At 52.0% G+C, this 20,731-nt stretch overlaps 1 protein-coding gene across 1 annotated transcript; it reads right to left on the bottom strand.

The window, feature by feature from the left end:
- Positions 1–8,006: 8,006 nt before the first annotated feature.
- Positions 8,007–20,350, bottom strand: Aqp1 (aquaporin 1 (Colton blood group)). Its single transcript, XM_075955137.1, has 4 exons — positions 19,777–20,350; positions 11,024–11,188; positions 10,671–10,751; positions 8,007–9,916 (listed from the first exon to the last, which is right to left on the bottom strand). Exons 1-4 carry the CDS (start codon positions 20,158–20,160, stop codon positions 9,737–9,739), a joined length of 810 nt encoding a protein of 269 aa, XP_075811252.1. The 5' UTR covers positions 20,161–20,350; the 3' UTR covers positions 8,007–9,736.
- Positions 20,351–20,731: the final 381 nt, after the last annotated feature.

Genomic DNA, 20,731 nt, shown 5'->3' with positions numbered 1-20,731 from the left:
ATTGAAAGGGTCAAAACATCGAGATGGTCACGGTGTGCGAAGAAAGAGGCAAGAAGCTTGACAGAGAGCAGTCGCTAGGATGGGGACACACACACACACAAACACACACACACACACACACACATATACACACACACACACACACACACACACACACACACACACACACCTCCACTAGCTCCCTCCTTTTCCTGAGCACCTGGTGCTAATTAGCCCCTCCTTCCATTTACAAACCTAGAGTATAACCTGTGTGGTCCAGAGAATTTGGAAGACTTTAAAGAGGAAGCAGCCCTAATCCCTCTGGGAGGACCTGGGGTTGGGCCAGGACTTTGCCCCTTGGGTTTCCTTTGGAGCTACTGGGGCTGGGACTGGTGCAGGGGGCTGACAGTCAGTTCTGATCTGAGTGGGAGCCTGCTCCTTGGGGAAGGGATGTGAATTCAAGGTCGGGGGTAGAGGCTGAGACCTTCTGCCTCTCCCTGCTGCTCCCCTCCCCACTTCCTACCTGATTTGTCTTTGTCCCGCCCACCCTTATTTATAAACCACATGTCCCTGTGTCCCTGCCTGCCCTGCCTGTTTGTCCACAGCTTCAGCTGCTTCCCCTGATAACTCAAGGACCAATTCTGGGGAACTGGGAGGGGCTCGGGGCATGTGGAGTTCAGGAATGCTTTGCCATATCCCTTCCACTGCTGGGGAACCATCCAGACCTTCCTATAGATCTTGAAGAAGCTAATACCTAGACCTGCTCAAAAGTGGACAGCTGTTCTCATGTAAAAGTTTAATTTCTATTATTTCCCAGGGTCAATTCCTCACAGCTTGGTCAAGGGCCTTGAAGTTAGTGGAGGAAAACGAGGCTCAAAACGAAAAGTGAGCTGCCTCGACTTGAACAGCCAGGTAGTTGGACACCTCCGACTTCACCATCCTGCCTTTCTGCCCAGTCAGTACACAGATGTGGAAGCAGTTCCATCTCAGAACTCCCCAGCTCTGGCTCTGTGTCCTGGTCTGCCTTTTCTAGCAACCTTGGGCTTATCACCTAACCCCTCTGGTTTGTTCTTCATAAAATGTAAATGCTACCCCTTTTGTTTAATGCCCAGCGGCCAAAATAGTGCTGACACCTAGGAAGAACTTGATACAGATTTGGCCGATGTATTAAGTACGGAATCCCTCACTCTCGGCTCATTTTTCAACATCAGGCATGGTAGTGTGTTTATAAAGTCACAGCACAATACCACATGCTGTAGGAGCAACGGAGGCCCTCCTCTCTCTGCTCAGGGGGCTTCGGTCAGGGATCCCCAATCTCCAGGCCCAGATTTCATTCTGAAGTGCATGGGTAGTGAGAACCCCAAACCTGCCCAACAGTTCCTATGGCCCCTGATCCCCATTAATCTCCCCATACCCTAGTCCCTCCACTTAGCACCAGGGAAAACAGCATTCCTGGCCCCCCTTTGTGGGGACAGCCTTAAAACCAAAGCTCCAGATTCCTTTCTTCTCTGTGTTGTTCTATCAGCTACCCTTAGGTCCTTTAAATCCCAGGACCTGCCCTATAGAAGATGAGAAACAGCTTAGTCTCCAGTCAGGGAGAGGTGAGGGAGAAGGTCTGGAGAATAGGGCTTCACAAATAGCCTCTGCAGGCCTAGGCCTTTGGCCATAACCTTATAGCAGCTTCCAAAAGTATTGGCTCAGGGACTGTTGAGACAAGGTGCTGTTTCTACCTGAATAAGTTGCAAGGTATGTGGAATGACAGAGAGACATGTGAGTGGGTCTTATTTCTGTGGTCAGAATACGGAGGGGTTCTGCCAAGCAGAGCCTGAGATGACCTGCTTCAGACCTTCTTCTCAGGGGACCTGAGAAGGAAAGAGGCTTTCAGTGTACTACAGCTAGGTAGAAGCAAGGTAGACTGGAAGTTGTGGGTACAACAGCTCATGGATGAAGCGTTGGCCTGCATCTTCCAGGGGTGGGCAGACAGAATAAAATGGAACACCCCTCCCCCATGACTGAAACCCCAGAGTCTGCTCATTTCCTTTCAGATTCAACATTCTAGGATATCTTTTCTTCCAAAGATCTTGCCCAGGGAGACCTGGATTGGCTTCCCATTCACATAGAAGGATGGCAAGGAATGGGAGCAGGGGCTTTCAGAATCTTCTGGAAACAAAGCCACAGGCTCTCTGAGAGTTTCCGATCTGGTGTCTCTGGGTCCCACATTCCTGGAGGCAGATGAGCTGCCCCTCCCAGCTCAGGAGGTCACTGGCAGCTGTGCAATTCTTGGAGTCTGTCTTGCGTGGTCAGTGCCCTGGCGTGGTCACAGTCCAGGTGAATCAGTGATTCCGGGAACTTCACGAACGGTTGAGCAGTCATTCCATCTCAGGGCCTAGAAATCCACAGGAGAAGCAGAGACGCTTCTTTGGGTCTGCAGCATCATAGAAAAAAAAAGATGGTGCAAAGAGAGGCAGGAAGCTAAAGGATCAGGTGCAAGGGGAGCCTGGAAATTCCTGCCCATCCATCTCTCCATCACTGAGGTCCCCCAGAGTCCGTGAACATGCAGGATGCAGGAAAAGCACAGCCTGGATGCATGCCAGGCTCCTGCTCGTGCCAAATCACCTGTTGGACCTGCCTCCCAATCCTGGTTTGAGACACGGGACTAGCTTTGTCAAAGCCATACCATCTTTGGCATAGACTAGCAGCTGAGGAAGCATGCTGAATGAAGACACAGGTTACCAGTATTCTTAGCAAATTTAGAATTTAGTATCTATTTGTCAGTGAAACAAAATTATTCCATGGAGGGGAGCACAATGGCCTTGGACGATACCCACGAAGGAAAGAGGTCAATTCAGACAATACATCTACAAAGAAGGTGACTAGGGACATGGATGTCACCTGACCTGGAAAGCCACCCAGAGGCTTACTTTGCTTGTTATGAACTTAACACTGATGCCTCTGCTCAGAAGGGAGGCCTACCCAGTGGCTGCCCTCATGTTGTTCAAAACTCAAGTAAAAGAAAGGCATCCTTGGAGTTCAGATAAGTGACCAGGAAGGTGTGAGTTGGGGCATGGCGTATTTGGGCCAATTTCCATAGTCAATTCAGATTCAGCATGGGCATGGGCATCCCATATGGAGGCCTGGCAGCTCTCTGCAATGAACTGAATACAAACCACACACACACACACAGACACACTCACACACACACACCAAAATGATACTTGAGATTAACAATTCAAAGGATTCGACGCCACCCATCAATTTTAAACTTAATCTGAATGTATCTTACTGCTTTCTTTGGTTTTAGTTTTCTATTTGATTTTCATTACAAACAATAGGTTTAAAAAATAGTGAGATTTATGTTAATAAGGTGTCGGGACACATTGGACCCTTCCAGAACATCAAAGACTGTGCAACCAATGGTGGGCTCCAATCCTCAGAGGATGTGTCTCTCTTTAATCAATGCTTTGGGATTTTATGCCCCCCCCCTTTGGATTAGACTTCTTCACAAAGTCTTCTCTTCCCTTGTCTATGATGTCATAACTGCAGACAAATTACAAGTCTATCACTTACTTTGCCACTTATTTTCAAAACATGTGCTAGTCCCCCAGCGACCCAAGCTGAGCTACATAAACGCAAACAGCAGAATGGAGGTAGGCAAACCAAACAGCACCCATGGAAAGAGCGGCTATTGACAGAAGATATTTCTGTGGCCTCTGCTTGTCCTGGGCTAGGCTGCAAATCCCCCGAGACCTGAGTCTGTGCAGTTCTGAAGGCTTGAACTGGCCTTCCTTAGGACAGTCGACTACAGGGAACGGTCCGTAGAAGGATGAATTACAATGGTATGACAGATGAAAGTTGTCCCCATTCACCAGCACAAGTGCGTGTACACGTATACTCTGGTCTTTAGCCTTTACTGTGTTCTCCCACCTGAATGAATTGTAGTATTTTAAAAACAGACATGCAGACTAGGAGTGTAGCTCAGTTAGTAGGATACTTGCCTAACATTCCTAAGGCCCTGGATTCTGCCCATAGCATTGCCAAAAAAATCAGGCTTGGTAACAACGACCTTAGGAGGTAGCAGCTGGAGGATAAGAAGTTCAAAATCATCCTTAGCTCCACAGAGACTTCAAGACCAACCTGGAGACTTTATCTAAACAAATAAACAAACACCCCAGATCAACAAAACCAAGTGCCGTCAATTTGCCCTACAACTGCAGAGCAGCGGAATCCCCCCCTCCCTGTAACCAATCAGTGAACTTCAGGAAGAACAATGGCGCCAACTCTACACACAGCCAAAATGGTTTATCAGCATGCAAGGGAATCGCCTGGCAGGCAAGCTTCTTGAACTTTCTGTCAATGCCCCACTGAACACTGGTCCCAAAGCACAGATGGGGACTTATGGTCCCCTGGGGCTGGTAAAGATGGCCCTGAAAGCAAGGGTTTCGCCTCCTTTCCCTTTTGGCACTAAGAATGGTAAACACCAGCACCTTTGGTCCTTGGCCTCCCAAGGATGGCCTCACCCAGCCCCCTTTGCTGGGCAGCAAATTCCAATCATCGTCTTCATTGTATTCTAAACCTAAAGAAAACAAGGCATCCTGCCCAGCAGCTCATCTATAAAACATTAATCACTGTCCCTTCCTTGAGAAGCCTCTGACCAGCGAAGGTATGCTCTACAGGAGCCATGGAAAAATCCTAATATACATGGCTTGGCCACACGGAGGGCGGGGGCCTGGCCACACCGAGAGCGGGGGCCTGGTGCCAGTGCTTTTCCAGCTGGGCTTCCAACTTTCGTTCCAAGGATGCTGAGAACCAGTCCTGGAAACCCCAAAGTAAAGGAACCCTCCAGACATCTATCAAGTTCCCCAAAGGTACTATGGTCCTTAGGGTCAAGTGGCAAGTGGCTGCCTTAAGCCACCACGCCTTCCACCAGAGCTTTGAGCTCTTAGGCAACAGCGCCGGGTTCAAGGCCAGTATAATAGATCACATTAACCAGCGGGTGATCGAGCCAAGGGTGCCTGCATAGGCCAATCCTTTTACAGACCTCTTCAGCACCCAGACAGCGGAATCCCCCTGATTCTAGTGGAGAATCTGAGCTACTGAAAGAAGAAACATGGAGCTGGGGAGATGGTGGAGTGGATAAAAACATTGCCACACGAAGTATGATAACTTGAGGTCAGATCCTCAGAATCTACACACAAAACAACTTAAAACTTTTATGATATGAATGCAGTAGTGTCTGTATACCCAGCATGCCCCTAGAGGAGGATGGAAGCAGGAGCAGAATCATCTCCAGCCGGGTCACAAAGAGATCCTGCCTCAAACAAGGTAGAAAGGCAAGTACTGATATCTGAAGGTCGTCTGCTCGTCACAAGAATGCTGTGGATGCCTACACCCACATACCTGAACAACACACACACACACACACACACACATTCACACTTTTCTCTCACACACAGAGAGAGAAAAAACACACACATTTACACCTCTCTCTCTCTCACTCACACACACACATTTACCTCTCTCTCTCTTTCTCATTCTCTCTCTCTCTCTCTCTCTCTTACACACACACACACACACACACACACACACACACGGGTCACAGATCTGTAAAGATTCCAGACTACATGTTTAGAAATGACAGAGGATTCTCTTAGCACTAGTTCAACCTCAAGCTGGCAGGACTCTGAACACAGCACTGTGACTGGTGCTCCCGGCTCCCTGGTTTGGAAGAGCTTCTGCTCTGTATCAGGCCTGATCAGAGACCTCCGATGGGGTGTGACAATTGTAGTATTTCAGCATTTTGCTCTTGTGCGTTTAATGGAAAGACAAATACTCTAGGATTCAGTGACTGCTAGAACACATCCTACTTCCTTGTAGGCCAGGTGCAGAGGCATGACCTTTCGTGCTGGCTGAATCAACCTCAGATTAACACTGGATAGTTTTGATAGGGGTGGCTGACCTATAATCTAGTCTCCACAAGGTCACAATCTAGAGGCTGGTGACAGATGCCCCCCACCAAGGCACCTCACGTGCTAGTCGCCTGACTATTCAGGAGCCTAGGGACAAAGGTTGAGTCCTGAGGCTTTCAGGAAATATGCTGCCTGTGTTAAAACCTGATGAACAAAACAGACAAGGACCTCTGCTTACTCAAGAAGACCCGTCCAATCCCAGTGCTTCCCCAAACCGCTTCTCTGCGCAGAGCTAAGTAGAACATGAGCGGAACAATGTTTGTGGACCCCAGGGAGACGGATACCTAGAGCACTAATCCCATAGGCTAGAGGAAGAGTCCGGGACAGCCTGGCCCCAAAACTATTATAGCCAAGCCTATTGGGTATCGAATACCTGGCTTGGTGCATTATCATCCCTCATGGTGCAGCATTGGCCTCCCCTGTTCATATATGCTATTTTATCCCCTTTCAGCCAGGAATAAGTACAGTTTCATGAATGTAGCGTCAGCCTGGTGCTCCCTTTAGCCATCACCACATGAGTCTGTTTAGAAGGAGCAGGCTTCTCAGATCATCAGGGGCCCCAAGGCCAGCCCTTCTCCCTTCTGCCTCCCCATTACCTTGTAGGAGTTGATGCAATTGCAGCTCAGCCTGGTTCTCTGAGAGCCCAGAGCCTAACTCTGCTAAGCATCACAACAAAATAGATAGGTCAGCATCACGTGATGGAGACAGCCAATTGTTGAAGCCAGGCAGAGCAGGTTCAAATCTCAATCCCACCACCATCCTGTTGTGTAGCCCTGAGAGAAAGATTTCAGGAGCCTGAGCAATCTCTGCAAACGCAGATAGCTCTGTCTTCTAAATAGTAAGTCACAGCAAGGTCCCTAAAACTCTACTCCGTAGGTACTCCAGAAGACCCAGTTTGACCTCTTCTCCAGGACCTATCTGCGCTCTAGGACTCTAGAAATGACAACTTCTAGAAGCCATACAAGAAGGGCTGTACTGTGGAATCGAGCAGAGGCTGAGCACTGGAGTAGCTGGGGGCCGCAGTGGTTGGAGACTGAGGGGACCTGTGATCTAGGAGATGGAACAAGAAGGCAGGCTAGGAGGGACTGTGAGGTAACACTTTGGAATCCCCTCACAGGTGAGGCTGTGAGGTTTCGGGCTAGCCTCTACAATGTCCCTGTGGCCTAGAAATCACTCCCTCATAAGGGCAGCACATAACCTCACCAGAAAGAAGCCAGGGAAGCTTAGATGGGTTGAGGCAGCCCCAGGCTGCACACAGACTGCAGTAAGAGACACCATTCCAATGACACTAAGCCCTCTCAGTGTGACCTCTTATGTCATCACTGTGTCTTTAGGAAACATGATGGAATACTGAGCCCTTCTCAGCCTACACTTCTGGTGATATGTGTGCTTGTGGTCTGGAAACCATTCCATAAAGATGAGGGTTCTTTCCTCCCAGAGCAAGCTTGTGGAAGGAGCCGACTTGCCCGTTGCCTGGTCCCAGTGGCTAGGCTCATAGTTCCCCTGAAGTGTTTTATGTGTCACAGGTGGGGTCAGTGTCAGGAACTTGCATTCAAATCTCAGTATAGCATAGCACAGGGGTCATTTTCTCTGATGAGTCAACCCCAAAAACTCCCCTGGGGCTTCTAAGACAATTATAAGTGGGGCTTCCAGGATGAGCTGAGGGGTGGTAGAGGCGTGGCAGAGTCTGGTCCTGCAGACTCTGTCTTGAGATCAGAGGGGTAACAAGAATACAACCTCAACCCTGCTTTCCCTAACCCTTCCATCCTCCAGAACCCAGAATGTCTCCTGTAACTCCGTTTAAAGTGGCTCCAATTTGTCCTTCACTTCTCCATAGTTGTCCCAAGATCTCCACATCCTACTAAGGGCAAGACCCTGTGCCCCCTCGGGCCTGTCCTGTAGCTCTACGCATTCTCTTAGGACACAAGGGCGTCTGTCATCTTCCCAGACTGGGTGGCATAACAGTGAGACAAATCCCCTCACAGACCAGGATGGGGATTGCATCTTTTGGGGGGATGCAATAACAACAAAGCAAAAAAAAAAAAACACAGGAAGGCTGGATGACCTTACAAGTCATTGTCCTTTATTTTCTTACCATAAGATAAAATTTCAATTGCAAAGAAACATACACAGAGCAGACAGATGTGGGGTCCTTGATCATTGTAGCCAGAACCAGGTGGGATGGGTCCACCCCGCCCCCTCTAACATAGTCTCTCATCACCACCCATGACCCTTAGCCATTACCCAGGCAGAAACTGAGAAGCTGGAGGTGAGAGGAGTCCACGTCGTTGACCAGGGAGCGGCCAAACATGACCTTGGCTGTTAAGATTGACCCAATATGATCTAGTTGGGCACATGGGTTCTCAGTGTCTTTATCTGTTAAGTGGGCTATGGTGCCTGCTAGGGAGTGGAGATGAGGCTGTAACCATAGGCCTTCTGACTGTCCTGCTGTTCCTAAGCACCTGAAGAATGTGCCTATCTGTTTATGTTCACAACACGGTTAAGGGCACAGTGGTGGAGCCACTCTGGCCTGATGGGATTGGATGGACTAGCCTAAAGAGCTGAATTTAGGATGTCAGCCCCTGGGCTGCCTGTGCTCTGACCTGTCCTTGGGCTGCAGCAGAAGATGCTTCATCAGGTCCATAAAGAAAGAAGACTGTGCCTAGGGTCCCATAGTGAGCCTGTTGAGGTTGTCCAGAACACAGACAGCCAGGAGCTCATCAGCCAGGGCGGGAGTGACCTCCTTGATCATGGTGTGAGCTAGGGCACCCAAGGCCCTGCATGCCCAGTGTGGGTGTCTGTCCCAGGATTTCTCCACGTCCAGCTGCTTCCGTCCTTAGACACAGTGCTGCTTAGCTCAACGCTCTTTAATAAACACATCCCCTGAATCTACACTGCACGGGGGCCTGGAGGACTGAAAAAAACTATCCAGTTAGGGCCATACTAGATGGGCAGACCAACTAGAGCTCGATAATTGAGCGGGAGCTCTTCCTCCACCACAAAATGTCCTTCATTCTGCTACCGCAGACCGACCTAAAGAAGGCCTCTTTGGGTGACAGGCATTTCCAGCACCCCAAACCACTTCTCTGCTTCATAGCTCATCCACATGTGCTCATGGGCTGTGGATGTTGGGAAAGAGCTCAGGCCAGGTAGACAGAGCAGTGCTGTCTAGACTGTTCCTTCTAGAACCTGTGGTATGTCCCCTCTTGTGGGTCCCCATAGCGGTTCTTTCCTTGCCACTTGACAGATGTGGTCACTGAAGCCCCAGCACATAGGGACAATTTCAAGGTCCTATAGTGAGTCTAAGAGGAAGGGCCCTAGAGGTAATATAGACCAAAGGTAAAAGTTTTAGGGGACCTCCTCTCCCTCCAAGTTTGGGGACAAGATGCCTACTCAAGGAAGGCCAAGGTCAAAGGCACAAAGCAACAATGGCAGGGTTCCAGGCACCTAAGGTGGGTGACTTGCTGGGCAACTTTGGGATGAGGGGGACTTTCTAGCACACTCTGAGGGGACACCTAGCAAGCGGGTCCCTCCCTTTCACTCCTCCATGGTGTCAATGGAATGAGGTGCTGAGTTGATAAATCTTGGTCCCCAGGAAGCTCTGAGACCAGGAAATAGAAAGAAAGACAGTGATATTGCTGCCCCAGACGAGGCAGGACCACTCAGGTCAGGCAGGTCTCGGGGAGTGACTTTGGTCAGCCTGTCAGAGTGTCTACAATAGGATTTAAGCCCTCCCCTCCCTCCACCCATCCCTGCCCCACCCCCATATGGATGCCTAGGCCAAGCCTCCTCTATTTGGGCTTCATCTCCACCCTAGAGTTGATGTCATCAGCATCCAGGTCATAGTCCTCCACCTGGCCACTGGTCCACACCTTCATGCGGTCTGTGAGGTCGCTGCTGCGAGGGGCCAGGATGAAGTCATAGATCAGCACTGCCAGGGCACCCCCGATGAATGGCCCCACCCAGAAAATCTAGGAAAGAAGCATGAGAGTTTAGGGGACAGCTGGCCGCATCATCCCTTCTCCCCTTGGGGATCTCGCCAAATCGGTCTTGAGTCAGAAGCAGATAGACCAGACTCTTACTTTCTGATTCCTGGGTTCCCCAGAGTGGGTCCAGACCAGGGTATGTAGTAGAGATACATCCTGGCCTCTGTACCCAGCTGTTGGCATCTCTGTAGCACCTCACTTCTTAAGATGGCTACTACTCCCTTCCCCCAGCCTTGGAAAGTTCCCAGCGATGGGCTAGTGTAATAGAAGGGTGGCCAGGAGCACACAGACCAACGGTAATTAGAGCTAAAACCTACGCAATGTCTCCTCTGCTCAGAGCTCTGTTTGCAGACATGGGTCCTCTCCTGATCCTAAAAAGCCTGGGAGAGCCAACTCTCCTAAGCCCACTTCATTCACAGCCTGGGAAACCAAGGCACAAAGCCTTCCTGAGGTTGCTAAAAGCAAAGGTGGCAGAGCCAAGATTCCAAGCCTACTCTCCACCATATTGTTAGGACAATGGGGGAAGAGCACCGGCCAGGGCTGTAGGCTTGAGCTACCAGAGTGGAACCTAAACAGAAATCTTATCAGGATGCAAACACCCTTCTTCATCTCAGGATTTGATTTCTTGATTTCCTTTGCCCTATGTATCTCCCAAAATCTCTGTGAAAGGAAGATAGGCCTCAAGGGTGGGGGTAGAGTTTGCTTCCACCATGTGCCTGGCTGCCCCAGGGTCACTTACCCAGTGGTTTGAGAAGTTGCGGGTGAGCACAGCAGAGCCAAATGATCGGGCAGGGTTGATACCACAGCCGGTGTAGTCGATCTAGAAGGGGGCATATAAAGAACAGGAATGTAAAGAAAGTGGCAAGGAGACCAGGGAGAGAGTGCAGAGAAGGGGACAATCAACCCCAGTTGAGTAAGGGGCATGATTAGAAGTCCTTGGGTCCTTTTCCTGGCACCCAAAGCAGCTCTGCCATCCCCTACCCATGGTGGAAGTTCCATCCAGGGTACCACAAATACCACACTAGCCCTTCTCACCAGCTGCTTTGACCCTGATCCCCACCGTGGCTTTCACCTAGGAATTCCCCTACTCACCGCCAGCAGGTGTCCCAGGGCCACAGAGAAGCCAATGGCAAGAGGAGCTGAGCCACCTAAGTCACGGCGCCTCCGGTCAGTGGTGGCCAGCACACACAGCACCAGCTGCAGAGTGCCAATGATCTCAATGCCCAGACCCTGGCCAGAGTTCACACCTCGAGCCAGCTGCAAAGGAGAGAAGCAAGAAGGCCCAGTGAGTGGAGCAGGGGGGCGATTGTAATGAGAACCCCAGAGCACCAACAGACAACCTTCAACCCCTTCCTAGCTTTTCACTCAGTTTCTCACTGTGTGTACCCAGAGGGCCCAGACATACACAGCAGTTAACGAAGATCAGTCCTCGTCCCCTCCGACACCTGTTGATCCTCTAGCTTGATCCCTTGTCCTGTCTAGACCCTGCCTCCCTCTGCTCGGAGGCCCAGGGTGAAGCAGGGCCTCCTTGTTGGCTACATGGAGTGCTCATACAGGTGAGAGGTGCTTCTCAGACACAAGAGGTGGTCAGGGACATTCACAGGAGAAGAGAAGCATAGACAGGAGGAGCCAAGTGGATGTCGTTTCACCCTTTCAAGTCCAAAGCCTTTCCTATCTCCACTCCCTTTGCCCCCCTGCATCTCCTCTCTTCCCTCTTTTCTCTCCTGGTCCCCGCCCTGCCTTCCCCTCTCTTTGGCTCCACAGGCCCCACCACCGTAGTCTGGCTGCCCCTGTGCCTACACCACTTTTGGAAACATGACTCATGGAAAAAGAAGGGAACGAGAACGGCCACGAAGTCACTGGAGCCCTACCATCTCTGCAGCTGCAGTGAGAAGACCCACAGGGGAGCTGGGCCACGTTGGTGAACACACCGGCATGTTCTGCCTTCAGTCTGCCTCCCAGGAGGCATGGCTGGGCCCCAGCAAGCTGACACGAAAGGCTCACTTCCAGTTTCCCAACTGAGTGGTGGTATCTCCAAGGCCACCAGGCATTCTATGGGGGAGAGGTGGGAGGCACACCTCCACTTCTTGAGGGGTTTTCCCAGTTCGGCCCTGAGGCCCTCTCACAAGAACAATTCTCTTCCCGCCTTTGTCTGCAGTGCTGGCTCCCAGAGAATGACTCACATCCCCTGGGCTGCCTTGAAGCCCCAGCTTTGGGCCTTTCCTGACCAACCCCAAAGCTATGTCCCCGTCCCCCATCTTCCCCCGCCCACCAAAGCCCTGTGAGCCTTCTGGGGCAATGCCTGTTTATCACCTCACTGTTAAGTCAGGCAATCGAGGCAGAACCCAGTGCTCAGGTTCTTACTCTTCTGCTTGTTGGTACCACAAACCTGGTTCTCTCTGGGCCTTAGCTTTTCCATCTGCAAAATGGGCTCAAGGTCTCAGCTCTGTCTAGACTCTAGAGCCTCCAGAAGACTCAAGGGTCCCGGGTCTGTCTCAGGCATTTGGTGAAGGTGGCAGAAGCAAGAACTATCGGGAGGTAGAGATGGGTGAGGGATAGCTGGGCTGGCTGGCAGAGCATACCTAAGGCTGGGAAGGCTTGATGGAGGAAGGACTAGAAGCCCAGGATGGCTAATTCCACTTCACAGTCTGGAAGGCTGTGACCCTCATTTAAATTCATGGCTTCTCTCTCTCCATCTCTTCTTCTCTCTGGGGATGGCCTAATTGCTAGCTGGCAGAAGTCCCGAGATGAGCACTTCCTCACCAATTAATGGAGCTGTCCCTAAGTCTCCTGCTCAGATCCAACCACCACCCTGCCCTTCTCACAGATGTAGCCAGAGCCAGTCCATCTTTTCCCCTGCTTCTTAACCACAGCCGATCCCAGGCCATACCCCAAGTACCACTGTCTACACAAAGCAGAGCGGGCAGCTCCAGGCCCAGAGGTCTGAGTCTTCAGGAGGCCTGGGAACTCCAGAAGGTACCTACTCTTGACTGCCAAAAGCCACAATAACACTGGCAGCCTTTCCCTTCCAAAGCCCACATCTACCACCATTCCCAGCAGTCACCAGCTCCCCCACCCACCTCCCGTCTGGGCTGCTAATCACAACTGTTCTCCACTGCCTAATGCACTTCAACTTACATCTGGGAAAACGTAAGAGGGTCAGAAACGATAAAGGTCTGCAGAAACTCCACGTCCAGGAAAGAGAAGGTTAGAAACGTCAAACCGTAGCGATCACATACAGTCCATTATCTTTCAAACAACCGCTTTAATAGTGCCAACCCCAGTTGCTGCCGTTTGTCACTGGCAAGGATCCAGGTCAGCACATGCGTGCAGAGTTTTGCCTGGATTTTCACTGGTTAACATTGCAACTGCAGCACTGAGTTTTCTGAGTGGTGGACCAGGCCACGCAGCTCTTGGGAAGCATCTGAAAGCTCCTTATTGGACCCAGGCAAGCTCACGGCTTAAGCCACCCTTCAGACACACTAGCTCTGAGCCTTCTATGGAAGTTGGCTTCTTTCTGCTCCCATCTGCCACGCCCTCATGGAATCACCTGAGCAGCTGAGCATCACGGAGAAGAGGAATCCACCTGCCACCCAGCTGGGTGTTTGTCCCTCCTAACCTGGGAGCCTTAGTGGGTCTCTACAAACCTCCACGGGGAAGCTTGTTGTGCAGTACAAAATGGGTTGAAAGTGCACATTTTCCAGAACTTCCAACCTCTGTGTGGCAGCTGATTTCAACAAAGCTCTTAGAGAGAAGGGCCCATGCTTTTGCTGTTTAGCTGGGAGAGGATCGGCCGACCTTTGAGACTCACATATGGAAGGACAGGAGCACCTATGCTCAAGGAGGAGGCAGTAAGGCCAGGACCCTCACCCCAGGCTCACAGGCAAATGTGCTGGTTACCAGGGCACCAGGCCGCTGGCTACCAAGGGACCGGGCTGTTCCCAGCTTGGAATGGGTTGCTGGCAGGAGGTGTGTGTGTCCCAGGCCAGGATCGCCCTTTCCATGACATGCTACCTGAACCCTCCCTGCCACTTGTAGGCAGCCTACTGGGAAAACTCACTAAGTCCTAGGCACAGGGCCCTGATTGCCCCTGTGCCCCACCCTTGGGGAGCTGCAGAGTCCAGAGCTGGGCCTGGCTGAGGCTCTGCTCTCAAGGAACGGCTTAAGAGACAAGGCTGTCTGCCCACCCCCACTGTTTCCAGTACTTGGCCCTGGTCCGCCAGGGAACGGTGGGCCCCACCTTGTCACCCCACAGCCAGAACTTACATGTGTTCCTGTCTCAGTGCACAGCTGCATGGGTTTGTGGACCACCATCAGCTGTGTCTGCAAGTGGCAATTGTGCTTTTCGTTCCTTCTCTTTCATTAGACCTTAACAGGTTTGTTACAGAATAATTAAACGCTCTAAGAACTATAAAAAATTTTAGACCTATAGGCAGAAAGAAGAAATTGCTTAGACAAAAAAGTAAATTATTTAAAAATGGAACGTTACAAGAATCGGATCAAGCTAGTCCCAAAGTGAATGTTTTTCAGCAACCCTCCCCTTAGGAAATGATAGAATGAGGCAGTCGGAAAGCCTAATAACATACACAGGCGAGAATCCAGCCACTTAACTAGCTGTACTTGATTAAAGAAAAGGAGGGAAAACCCTCGCCTTGGGATTAGAGGCTTGTCAGTCTTTTGAAGTTCCCGAGGGAAATTTAAACAAGCTGATAGGGTCCTGGCCAAGTACTCCTAAGCCGAGCCTGACATTCGCTGTGACTCAAGACACCACGTTGGGCATGCTCTGCGGAGCAGGGAGCTCTGCACGGCACGAAGTCCCAGATGTTTGCTGTGTGTTTGCACTGGTGTGTCTGCTGGCGTTTCTGAGTGCGTCACTGTGTCCCTCCTCGGGCTTCACACCCACAGGGGTGGTGCCACTACGAGCTGGAGAAGGGGGGGAAGTGGCCGAGGGAGCGACCCCTCGAGTAAGAAAGCAGCTGGCCTCAAAGGCCTTTTATTTGCGCCCAGAACCATTTTGTCTTTCTGACAAGAAACAATACACAAAGCAATGGTTTCCAACTTCCTCTTTTCCTTTTCCTTACCGCAGGGCAGGGAGAGGAAGGGGCTCCTGAGAGGAGCCTTCCCTGCCTGGGCCCCCAGATCCAGGCAGTGTCGAACCCATGCTCTGTGCCCCATGTCATGTATGTGCATGGCTGTGTACATGATTGTGCAGTATATGTGCACTTTGGAGGGTGGGGAGGCAGATTTAAAACACGGTCCTACCCTGACATTACCCACCGTATGACCTTGACAAGGATCCACACCTTCGTTGGGTCTCAGTTTTCCCAACTGTAGAATGGGGACATTGGCCTAGACTCCAGCCCCAGGTGGTCTTCAGATTTCCTCTTGCCTGAAATCAGGTAGTGTCTCTCTAGCCAGCGTCCAGAGACCTGAGTACAAGTCTCCATTCTCGGTGTGGCACAAGGCCTGTGTCACAAACACTCTTGCCCATCTCCACTGCACCTCCACACAGCCAGGCTCTGCTGGAGTAGCTGCCTTGTCAGGTGGGTCCAACCTACATATTTCTAGAGACAGGAGCTCATCTGTTTAGAGGAAACTGCTTCCTGAGTTTAAAACAAACAACAAAATCTTCTTTATACAGAGCAGAATCTCCCCTCTGGAAAGGCTTGACTGAGCTTTCAGACCCCTGAAGGGCTGATCATGCCTGCCCACTGTCTTTGGTCTGTGGGCTTTAGTCTCAGGCTCCAGGATGCTGAGGAACATGAGTATGGATAACTTCCTGCTCATTCCGCCAGGTACCATCCTACTGTGGCAGAGAGACCTCTCTAGTCTCCAGGAAAAGGTCCAGACAGAGGAGCCCCTGGTCACCATGGAACCTCAAGGACATGTTCCCGCTCAGATCTGCAAGTAAGAGGCTGAAGTTTCAACCGTTCCGAGTTCTGAGCCCTACAGCTGCTTCTAAATGATGGGAACAGGAGTGACCAGGACCTGAGTTCCCAGGGACCCACTGTGATCAAGAATTTAAGGTTGTTCTGCCACCATGAATGGCTTCCCAGACACACAGCGGGGGGGGGGTATTGTGATCTGCCTGGAAAGGCTTCATGGGTTGCAGGTGAGGACACCCTGAGTGGAGCCCTAGAGAGAGAGAATAAACTGTGAAGGGGCTTCCAGATGAACTGCTAGGGGCTGCTCAGGCTAGAGAGGGGAGCACCGGGGCAGAAGGGCTGAGGTGTAGTGGGGTGGGGTGACCTGGGGTGGGAGCAGTTTTCCTCAAACTCCACCTGCATAGACCTTCATGGAGTACACTCTTTCAGATACGTGTTCCAGGCAGACCCTGATTTGGGACAAGTGGTCCACACTAGCTGCGCTGCTCAGCAGATGCTGTTGGAGGACCCGGCCTCAGCATTTTTGCGAGAAGGAATGACTACCCTGCCACAAAGGCTCCACCTCTCTACGCTCTTCCCTTGCCCTCTCACTCCTAGGTTCTGGCTGGAAACAGTAATTACAGGTCTCAGCTTTGCTATACACCCCGTCTCCAGCTCTGTTCCTGGCCATGCTGGACTGGCCCAAGGCATTGGAAAGTCACACCTACTTCACATAGTTCACTCCTAAGTCCCGGGGGAGGCAGCAGGGGGCTCAACCTGGGAAGGCCTATTGGTAGGAAAGGCCCTCTCTCCTCATTTTCTGAGGAAGCTAACCCCTAAGAAACTAGAAGAGTGAAAACTTAAAACCAGGAGCTATACCATCTGGCATAGCAGGTGGAAGCATTTCCAAGCCTTTGGGTCCTTGGACCCAAATGAATAGGACTAAGAATGACCCTAAAGAGACTAGTTGTGCCCTCTGCCTGTATCCCCAGGTGGCTAGACGGGGAGGCTCGGGGAACACAGTCCTCTCCAGACGTACTCAGATACCAGCTCCTACCGCTTCTGGGGTCCAGCCTCCCATCATGATCCCAGCCTGCCCAAATTCAGTGACCACCTCTAGATCATGGCCTCCCTTGCCCTTTGCTTGAGCTCTGCCCAGCAGCCCCTTCTCAGTCCGCACGTGGGTTCTTACAAGATCACCTCCCTGCAGTTCTCCTGGCCCTCCCATCCTTCCAGTTCAAAAGTTCCCTGGCCCGCCCTGACACTTCTTATCTCACCTGCCTCCTGCGCGGTATCTCAGGCAGCTGTGCTGCTTATCTGGCCCCAAGCCCATGAGCTGCCCGGTGTGGGGAGCCTGGCTGACCCAGCCTTACCCTCAGCACCCAACAGCCCCAGTCATTTCTGCAGGACGAGGGCCAGAGAGGGGGAAGAATGAAAACAGCCAGAACGCCAGGACTCTAAGGCCCCAGCATCCTCTACTTTCCAAAGATAGCCACACCCTTTTATATCCTGTTCATGGTTCATAGGTGGGAATCAGGGACATCTAAGTCCCATCAATTGCATGGAGCAACACAAGGTGCAGGTGGCTGACCCTGGGCAGGGAACCTCAGAGCCTCCAACCAAGAGTGAAAATTAGGCTTCAGGTCTTTAACCCAGAAGGCACCAATGGGATTATAGGAGGTCCGTGGTCTCTCTCTTGGGCGTTTCCTGACTTAGTCAGGAGAGAGTTGTCCCCACCATGTCCCCTGGGGACACCCCCTGACTCACCCAACCACTTCCTGCCACTTTTCTCTCTATTTTCTTTGAAAATCTCCATGCCAACAACTCACCCCACCCAGGTTTTGGCAGCGGGGTGGGAGTAAGATCAGAGGAGCAGTGAGCGCCTTCCCCTGGGGTGCAGAGGAAGGGATTGCCACCTGTTCCGTTGTCTGCTTGTCCCTCCAAGGCATTGAGACCACCCTCAGTCCCGCCAGGTCCAGGAGCTAGTGCCTGAGAAGAGCTATTTGGCTGGGGGACAGACTGTATGCCAAAAGTCCATGGTTTGGGTGGCTAGTAAGAGTCCCACCACATATTGGTCCCCTCATATGGCACTGCCACTGGGGGTTCCTCTTAGCCAAGCCCTTCTCAGGTAGGTAATTAGCTCCAGCCAACAATATAAGTTGGTAGTATGCGGGCAGCAGAAATGTCACGAGAACCTAGCCCCCACCTCAAACCTCAGGATACTCGGCTCCAAGAAGACTCAGTGGTTAACAGCAAACAGGACTTCGGGCTAGGGTGCCTGTCCCCAAGCTGTCCCCACACAAGCCTGGCCCTCCTTCTCCTTCAGTTGTATCCTGCCTGACACAGATACTGGGGTAACTCTGGAAAATGGAGGGGGCTGCAGAAACTGAAGTGGGGTGTAGCCAGATTCAGGTGCCTCTGAAGCAATCACATTCTGCCTCTGCCTGGGATGACATATTAGAGAATGCAAAGCCTTTGCCAGCAAGGGCAGAGGTTTGCCTGTCACTTGACTTGGAAGGGACAAGAGTTAGGAGTCTCCACCACCTCTTTCCCACAGGGGCCCTTCATTGCTTCTGTCCCCCCAGCCCCCAGCTCAGTGGGAACTTGAGCCTTCTCAGTGGAATTCAGCAAGGCACCTAGTCCTGCTCCTATTGGAGAGACTGGAGTCTAGAGGGACACAGTCTATCTAATTCTGCTCCCTGCGCCTACCGTAGCCAAGTTTTCTCCAACTAAAGTCTAAACTCCGGCCACAGGGCTAATCTTCAATCTCCAGTTGAGCAGAGGTTGACTTAAAAGCGTGATCCTGAGGTGTCACTGTGACATAGACGTGCTCATCCCTGCAGCAGGGCCACATCAGCTGCCCTCTGCACCAGACTTTCACCTCCCTCCCTGTCTGCATCTCCTGCACTTGGACTTCGGCTGGGAAATGAGAGGAGTCTACTCATCCATAAACATCCAACTCTCAGGAGCCCCCAGACCACTCCCTTGCCCCTGTCCCGCCTGAGACATCCGCCACCCTTACTCAGACACTCCTACTAAACTGGTCCCCATTAAACCCAAGTGCACTCGGCATGGGCACTGAGCTAAGAAGATGGGAAAGGTCTGTGGCCAGGCAGCCACCATCAGGGCCAGCCACTTAGCAGTTATTTTGAACAGCTGCCATGCAGTTGTCAGCATCTGCTTGTCATCCAAGTCAGGAACGATGGGCACAAGTGGTTACACACTCGCAAATGCACCATCAACTTGAAAGTAGCTTACACAAGTTCAGGACCCGTGTAGACACGTGCACCGCTCCACTCCCACCTCCACACACAAGAAGCGGGCATGGCACACCATTCAGTGGCCAAGGACTGAAGAGCTGAGCTCTTCTCCTGAACTGTTATCTAGAAAACTCTCCCAACAACTCCTCAAGTTTGTCTGATTATAGGGGACAGAGGAATGAAAGAGAGCTGTCTCCTGACCTTCTGGGAAAGCTGACTTGGGGACCTGAGTGTGGACCTAGAAGCCCAGGCAACTTCATAAGGGGCTCATGCTCAGATACTTGCAAAAGTGGGTTTAAACATGATATGTATCTGGAGAAAGTGGACTTGGGACAGTAGGAAGAGGTTGCCTAGGGCACAGGGCTGCCAAGGAGGGAAGTGGCTTCTCAGGTAGAACAGAGGAGGGCCAAGAAACTTTAGTGGTGGGGTGGAGAAATGCTGGCACACAGCTAGCTGCCCCCTCAGTTCATTCCTGGCAGTAGATACTCTGCAGGGGACTTTGGCACAACCGTTAGAGACTAACTCACTCATGCCCACAGCACCTGGCAGCAAACAAACCCTGCAGCATACTGGGTTCCAGCCCCAGCACTCGGCATGACCCCAGCAACCCTCATCATCCTCTCTGTTCCTCAGTGTCCCCATTGTGCACAAGGCAAATGGAGCCAATGCCCTCTCTGTGTCCTCCTACATAACCCTCCCAAGCCTGAGACACCCCACTCACGTCATTGCGGCCAAGGGAGTTCTCAGGTAGGGAGGAGGTGATGCCCGAGAGGATGGCAGTGGCGACGATGGCCCCCACACACTGGGCAATCATATACATGACAGCCCGGAGGATGCTGATCTGACAACTGAGCAGGAGCCCCAGTGTGACAGCTGGGTTGAGGTGAGCACCACTGATGTGACCCACACTTTGGGCCAGAGTGGCAATGCTCAGACCGAAAGCCAGCGACACCTTCACGTTGTCCTGGACCAGTGTCTGGTTCCTCTCCAGCGGGTAATTGAAGCCTAGGGCAGAGCCGATGCTGATGAAGACGAAGAGGGTCATGGCCAGGAACTCGGCCACCACAGCCCTCCAGAAGATCTTCTTCTTGAATTCACTGGCCATGCTGGCAGGGGTACAACTTAACTGCTGGATGCCTGGTGCTCGACTCCCTCCAAGAGCTGAGCCACAGCCTGGGCTGGGCCTATTTATAGGGCTGGGTGGCGGGGGGAGCACAAAGGGAGGAAGGGCCTCTCCTTGCTCCTGTCCCGCCCCACACCACACGGGCCTCCTCTCTGCGATGGATGCAGACAGGGCTCTGCTGTCTGCCTGCCAACTTTTCTCCTTCCTCCTCTCCCCCTCCTGCCCTCCCTTGCTCCCTCCACCCGCCTCAGCCCTCGGCCCTGCCCAGCCTGAAGAGGCAGGCAGGAGGCAGCCGTTGCTCTAATAGGCTTTGGGAAATTCTTCCAAGCTGGCCCTTCTCAGGGGGCCAGAGAAATCCAGGTGTCCCCGCCCAGCCTGCAAAGCTCAAGGGTGCCTGAGGGCAGAGCCAGGCACTCTAGAGGGGGTGGGGAGTAGGAGTTGACTGGACTCTCAGGATGGACGTTGCCCTCCCTGGAGGTGGCACCCAAACCCGCCTGCCTGTCCCATCCCACTCTGTGCAGTTACTAATCTGAAGTCCTCAGGCTCAGGGATC

Source organism: Microtus pennsylvanicus, chromosome 21 (genome assembly GCF_037038515.1).
Source record: "Microtus pennsylvanicus isolate mMicPen1 chromosome 21, mMicPen1.hap1, whole genome shotgun sequence".
Classification (NCBI taxonomy): domain Eukaryota; kingdom Metazoa; phylum Chordata; class Mammalia; order Rodentia; family Cricetidae; genus Microtus; species Microtus pennsylvanicus.
This window is presented reverse-complemented; position numbering and strand designations above follow the sequence as displayed.